We start from the raw sequence: 7,575 nt of genomic DNA, 5'->3' as shown, positions 1-7,575 counted from the left end.
CAAACTAAAGACAGCCTAAGTCATTGCCTAGACCGTATCTCAAATCTAAACAAAAGAAAAGGTAAAAGTGCACTCGTCGGCGAAAGAAGCTAAATTATAAAGTCCCTTTGCTAACATAATGTTCGGAGAAACTTTTTGTAGATCTCAATCACCTAATTTCGTGTTTGGTGGGGAAGAAAAAGATTATACTAGGCTTATAGAGATGACTGGATTTTAACCGTAAAATTATGCCAGATGGGAGGACGAAAGCAAAACCTGGAGTGAAGGTGAAAGCGTGACTGGACGAGTCCTCCAATCCGTAGTACTGGTAGCCACCAAACCCGTGCCACAGAGCTATCATGTACTCCCTCCGTTCCTAAATATTTGTCTTTTTAAAGATTTCAAATGGACTATCATATACGGATGCATATAGACATATTTTAGAGTGTACATTCACTCATTTTGCTCCGTATGTAGTCACTTGTTGAAATCTTTAGAAAGACAATAGGAACGGAGGGAGTACTTCTTGGCGCCGCTATGCCTCTCCAGCGAGAAGCTCTTCTTGCCGGGCCGATCGATACATGCCAATGTCAGACGAGACCTCTTGAATGGTACTACAAAATAATGATGCACCAACAGAGGTTACCAGCTTGCCGCCATCGAGGAGGACGGGGCAGTCGCAGAGTCGGGAGAAGAGCTCCTTGTTCGTTTCGCCTTCCCGGCGGCGCTCATCACCGGCAGCACTACACCGCGCGAGGATGTCCGCGCAGTCGGCCGGGAGGAAGCTCTTCCAGACCTCGTCGGAGTCGGCGGCCGCCCGGAGCGCGGTAGCGGTGGCCGCCAGCCTGCAGGCGTCGCCGGGGGAGGTCAAGGAGGCCACGACTCACGAGGGCCAGGCAGTCCGCCGGGAGGTCGCAGATGCCCGTCTCCGTCGCCATGCTTATGTGTTGATTAATTTTGCTTTCGTCGATCCTGGAGCAATGCTAAAGCGACGTGTAGTAGTACGATTCGCTGGTAACAAGTAACAACACATGGTGATCATGGTGTTGCCAAGATGACAACATCTCTTGCTCTGCGCTTCGACTGAGCTATGGCCACATGATGACGACATTCCTGAAGCCCATTTGGGTAGCACGTCATTATTTTGATATTTTTCTCTAAGGACCTAAATTAAGGCAGCATAGCTCAATTCCAGATCTGAAGTTGCTTACCCAAACATACCATGCATGTGGTGTAGCACGTGTAATTAGTGGACTAGTGTGATACGTGCTCTTCTATTTTTCTTATTGGACAAATGTTTAGCCAACTATTTAAAGAAAAAAGTATAATGAGAGAAGTCCACATTACAACTTTGAAATACCCAGTTTGTCTAAGATTCAACCCTGAAATCTAAAACCATCTAAGATTCAACCCTGAACTATCAAAACCAGCCAGGGCGATCGCGATTTTGATCACTTTAGGGCGGGGTTTTTTTCTCTCGCTTAGGCATAGTTTTGGTCTTATATGACTATGCTATTTGCCGGCGGTTTTTGTGTGTGTGCGTTGGTGTTGGCTTTGTGTATTCTAGGTATGCCGAGGCCGAGTGTGTGCTCATTGTGTTTGTATCCTCTTAATGCTTCATTTTGAGCAATAAAATCCACCATTTGTCAAAAGAAAAACCGGCCAAGACTCTACCCTTTCCTCCCATGAACCTGGTTTCTAAGTAGGCCGGGATTGACCCATTGACCAGTTAGCAGCCATGTTAGCCTATTGACTTTTTTGGTCAAATTTTGTCCAAAAAATAAAATTATCAAGAATAAATTGAAATAATTCTGTAAAATCTAGAGTAATATACTGATCATTCTGGCAAGTCTCAGATATTTTTATCAAAAAGACTTAAAAATAAAATAAAATTATAGTCAAACCCTTTTGGCAAGAAAAATCCAAAAAAGAAACTACTCGGAAATATTTGGAGAAAACCCTGTAAAATAAAAATAATATACTGGTCATTTTTCCTTACATGTTTAAAAATACCATGAAACTACAATTTCAACCCCTTTTTTGGTCATTTTTTCCAAAATTTAAAATTATTCAGAATATCTTGCAATAATTGTGTAAAAAAAATATACCGGTCATTCTGGGAAAGTTTAGACGTTTTGGCCAAACAAAATTATAAATACCCCGATATTTCTTTTTGGCCCTATTTTAATACATGTGAGGACGTGGATATTGACTGGGATGCTGACTGGATGGTCGGCAGTGTCAAACCCAGCCCGCGCTAGCCAAAATCAGGTCAGGGGAAGGGAGAGTTGAATCCTGGCCAATTTATAGAGTTCGGGGTTGATTCTTAGTCAGTTTTAGAGTTGAGAGTTGATTCTTAGTTAAAATGAATTGTTCATGGTTGTAAAGTGAACTTCTCTCAAATATAATTGTTGAGTCATAATTACACTGTAACCAAATTTAAATGCTAATACGTAACATAGGGAAACTTTTAATCTCAACCATCCAAAAGTAATTAAATGGTTTTCCTAATTAGAATCTAACGGTTGTGAAGTCTGTAACCCGTCAAAAAAGTCTGTAACCCGTCAAAAAAAAGTCTGTAACTGCTCCCCTAATTACCCACACTAGTCAAGTCTCCGTGAGTCCCTAAAAAAAGCGTCACTTGTGCAACGACTGCTTGCCTCCTGTCCTTGCGCAGCAGTACAACGATACACTCTCCGTTTCAAAATATAGTGTTTCCTCTATTTCCGTGCTTTAATTTTAACTATAAATTTAACCAACAAGACCGATTGCGGCGGGAGCAAAAGTTATACCAATGAATTTGTATTCAAAAGAACTTTCCGATTATAATTTTTTTTTTCGCCTCAATCGGTCTCGTTGGTTAAATTATGGTCAAAGTTGAACCTGAGAAAGCGAGAGCGTACTATATTTTGGAATGGAGAGAATACTAAGTAGAAAATTGCATTAAACTTGTAATTTTCCTTTTTTTGCATGTAAGATCGATTTCTCAACTTGTACGAGCTAAAATAAAAAGCAACTAAGGTTCCTCCTTAGGGCTTCTGTCGCTGGTTCCCCTCGCTTCTGGGTGCCTTCGACCATGTGGAAGCACCTCCAATACTGACCTAGGACCAACTAGGTTGAGCTGGCTCTATGGTTTATTCTGATCAAGTAAACATACGATCTGAGTTCATCTTTATCTTAATTAGTTTGAATATCTGTTAACTACTTAGCTATGACAGTTTTCCCCGTATTGAACTAATCATTTAGGCACTCGGTTTTATATTTAAACCATACGGCTCATTTAGGCACTCGGTTTATATATAAACCGTGTGGCTCCAATAGGCACTCGGTTTATACATACGGTGACACGTGTCCGTTATCTCCCGGCTGCCGTCATGTTACTTTAGTAAGCTGAGAGCTTCGTATAAGCACATGGCTTATACATAAACCGAGAGTTTTTGCACTGGCACTCGGGTTATACCTTATAAACCGATCAAGTGTAAACCGTGTCATATAAGCTGGGTGTTTTACTTGGCTTATATATAAATCGAGTTTATATCAATATAAGCCGCGTGTATTGGGTACACGGCTTAAAAGAAAATCCTATAGTGGATTGAGTCGGTGGTCCGATAGGTGAAACATGTGCTCATTCCGTTAACTCGCCCGTCCAGAATTTTAAACTATTATTCTACCCAATCCTAAAGAAAATCCACTCCTCTCTTCTACTCCCTCTGTCCGAAAATACTTGTCATCAAAATGGACAAAAAAGGATGTATCTAGAACTAAAATACATCTAAATACATCCACTTTTATGCATTTTGATGACAAGTATTTTCGGACGGAGGGAGTAAGTTGCATCCAAATATCTTGTATTTTCTTATTCAGCTGTTTCTTTAAGATCAAATAGAGCACCAAATACAACCAGATAAGATAATGGGTAACTGAACTCACAGACAAAAAATAATAATAAACCAAGGGGAGATCTATAAGTCTTAACAAAAATTGCCGAGCCCACGATTGATCTTGTCATGTACTCATCATTATGTCACCATAGCTCTTGTCGACGATGGATAAAACTGAGTAATCGAACCACTAAACTACTTACAATGACCTGTTGAGGATAAAACCTTGTTGTTTAACTACCACAATAACAGACCGCCTACATTATACTATTTGACAGAGACTAGCAACCACGCCAAACACATCGTAGGCATCATACCGGTCAGGGCAACTCCAAAGCACGACCCCAAACAGACGTCTGTTTTATTCGGATTTTATCCGTTTGGGGATGGCAATGGGGCGGCATCCGCTCGTTTCCAGCAAAGCGCTGGCCGTGCACCCAACATGCATCCGCATCTTGGCCGCATCCCGTCCGCATACATTTTTTTGGCCTCATTTCTTATATTATTTCATCAATGATTTTTTGACACATTGGAGTACATTCACCAAATCTTGACTAGAATAGTAAGACCAAAGAAAATAAGAATCACAAGTAAACATTTTAATAGATGTCCAATTTCCGTAACTACTCCCAGAGGTTGGATTAGTATCTTCTCAATGCCTTTATTGTTGATCCGTGGATTCCCGATCTTACATATTTCTTTCTTCTTCAACTCTAAAGAAGTATACGTTGCTTCTTCTCATCTAGTCTTATTTCTAGTCTCTATTCTATCAACAAGTGCACGGACATCAACCAAATTTCGTTAAAATAAGGGTAGGTGGCAGGCGCGCGGCCGTGCTGGACAGCGACGCGGTCGAGAAAAATGGCTGCAGTGGCGGCTAGGGCAGGAGGGCGGCTAGAGGAGGGGGGTGGGGGAATAGAAAAAGGGGTGTCTGTGTCCCCGATGGGCAGCCAAGGAAGGACAAGGGCACGCGTCGCGCCCGTCCGTGCGTGTCTGTTTGGATGCAAACGCGGACCAAAATTAAGAAGGGAATCGGTCAAAACGGACCAAAAACGGACATTTGTCCATTTACTCCCGTGCATTGGGTCGCGTTTTGTATCCGTTTATCTTCAATGGACGCGAACGAATCATTTGGGGTCGTGCATTGAAGTTGCCCTCAAGGAACGCAACCGTGGTTTTAACTCGTCTAAGAGCAAGTATAATAAGTCCTACTCAACAGGCTATAAGACTTGCCATGTCATAAAAATCCTAGGTGGAAGAGAGAGAAGTGAGGAGAGAAAGCAGAGCCGGCGCTTGAGTAGTCGCCCGCCTGTACGCAAGATACGAGGCACAGTAGCTCGCTTGCAGCCTGAGCTGCTAGCTGTAAACTGGCGCTCTGCCTTTCCCCCCAATCCCAGCATGCAAATATTAATTGTTAAATTCAATCCATCAGCCAACCTATAGCTATCCTATTATATGGTCTTGGCTTTATGAAGACTATAGATGACATGGACATGGTTATAGAGCCGGCTGCTGCCTCTTTTATTAACCATGCTCTAAGTAACGGCAAGTCAATGCGTTGGTTTCCCTTGTTTTCACTGTCCCCACGATTTGAGTATAAATAATGTTTGTATACAACGATGTCGAGTTTATTCGAATCCCTATAGATTTATTTTCGTAGAACCACCAAATACAGAGTAAGCACACACTCACACGACATCTACTGAACACTAAACGATGTGGGGCATCAAATCTAAAGTTTGATCCTTAGTTGGCCGAGAATATAGGTCAGTGTCCTCGATCCGCGTTATTAGATCCGGCAACTCGCCTGTTTCTTCAACCTACCGACGACTGTCGCCACCGTCCTCCCTCCTTCCATGTCAACCGCTCCTCAGCACTAGCCCACCACCTCAGAGAATAATATTCTCCATTGCATAGATCTTCTAATATTAAAGAAAACACATATGAGGTTGTTCACAGGTTGCTATGAAATCACACGAGCTCATAACCTGGGCATCGCCCTGACCGGCGCCCTTGGCCGGCCGCCGCTGGTAAGGGAAGGCGCCGATCTCCCCTTCGATCCTGCCCCTGACGTCGACGAGCAGGCAGCGGAGCCTGGCCGCCTCGGCCTCGAGCGCGGCGTGGTCCTGGACCTTCTTGGCGAGCTGCTCGTTCATAGCCCTGAGACGGGCCGCCTCCTCCTCCAGCAGCGCGGTGTGCGCCTTCTTCTTCTCCCGGTACTTGCGCACGGCCGCCTGGTTGCCCGACGGGCGGCGCCTCTTGCTCCTGGAGGTGGCGTGGGCGTCCTCGAACTCCGCCGGGGTCTCCGCGCCGGCGTCGGAGGAGGCGGAGGCGGCGATCTTGGAGTGGACGTGGAGGCAGGTGTGGGTGTGGGGGAGGTGGTGGGCAGTCGGGTTGCAGGTGTGGGTGTGGGTGCAGCACGCGAGCTGCTCCGTGTCCATGAGGATGCCGTCGAAGTAGCTGCCCATGGAGGAGCAGTCGAGGTTCCCGTCGTCCATGGCCGCGATTAACAGCAGCTCGCCTTGGAGACGCTTAATTAAGCCGTGCTCACGTGCTGCTTGCGTGCAATTCTCGTTTTATTTTTTTAGGAAGGTGTCGACATGATGAGAAATACTGCAACATGGACCAGAAGAATCCCTCAAATAATTAACAAAAATATGGACTAGAAGTGGCAAGCCACTTTTATCTATCTATATATTCGCCTTTTTCAGAGGAAAAAGAGCCGGTGGGGAATGTTAGTGAGAGGGCCAGAGGGGGGTGATAAATGTCTGCCATGCTTCCACCCCCACGTGCCGGCGTGCCCGTACAACCGACGTTGTCGCACCACCTGAACCTACGCAATCGCGCAGCCGAGAGCATTGCCGCCACAAGGTCAGGGCCGCGTGAACCTCGCCACACGCCACCCATCTCCCACACTCCTCCGTGAACCATCGCCGCCGTGCACGCGTATCATATAGGCACACAGTGGCAGAGCTTGATCGCCATTCTATGAGGGGAGAATGATGGGTCGGGGAGATCAAAACAAGATTTAGGCCAATTTTCATTGGTTACCTATATAGGTCATCTATTCAGGGGTAGTCCTACAAAACTCTCGTGGACTAGAAGGCGGATTACGGTGATCAGTGGCGAAGCCACACTTGGGCTGGGTAGTCAAATGACTACACAACTTTTTGCAAAAACTACATGCATCAAGTAGAAATCATGCCAAAAAATCTTATAAATGCATATATCTGACTGCACAACATTCAATTGACTACACATGATTGGATTCCTGACACCGTAACTGACGGTGATACGGATCATTTAGCAGGTTTGATTGATATTTACAAATTGGATGAGGAACTATGAAGAACACAAGACCTAAGAACTAGAGGCTAAACACAGAGAACCCACTAGTGCAGAACCGGGCAATAGCACCGGTTTGTAAGGCCCTTTAGTGCCGGTTCCACAACCGGCACTAAAGTATGGTCACTAAAGCCCCCCCCCCCCTTAGTACCGGTTCAGCACGAACCGGTGCTAAAGGCCAACCATGTGGCACGAGGCAGCTCCGGGGGCAGGGAGCCCTTTAGTACCGGTTGGTAACACCAACCGGTACTATAAGGTTTGGGGGGTTTTTAGTTTTATGATTTCTTTTTCATTTAATTTTGTGTTTCCATTTTAATTCTTTTTCCTTTGCTGGTATTTTACGATACTACACATTGTACACGTTATGTAT

General features: G+C 44.9%; 1 protein-coding gene across 1 annotated transcript; it reads right to left on the bottom strand.

The window, feature by feature from the left end:
- Positions 1-5,536: 5,536 nt before the first annotated feature.
- On the bottom strand, positions 5,537-6,358 carry LOC119341595 (basic leucine zipper 19-like). The gene has a single exon (XM_037613468.1). It carries the CDS (start codon positions 6,356-6,358, stop codon positions 5,789-5,791), a length of 570 nt encoding a protein of 189 aa, XP_037469365.1. The 3' UTR covers positions 5,537-5,788.
- Between the last annotated feature and the right edge of the window lie 1,217 nt (positions 6,359-7,575).

This window comes from Triticum dicoccoides, chromosome 7B, assembly GCF_002162155.2.
Source record: "Triticum dicoccoides isolate Atlit2015 ecotype Zavitan chromosome 7B, WEW_v2.0, whole genome shotgun sequence".
In the NCBI taxonomy this organism is placed as follows: domain Eukaryota; kingdom Viridiplantae; phylum Streptophyta; class Magnoliopsida; order Poales; family Poaceae; genus Triticum; species Triticum dicoccoides.
Note: the sequence above shows the minus strand (reverse complement) of the source record. Positions and strands in the feature narration are given on the sequence as shown.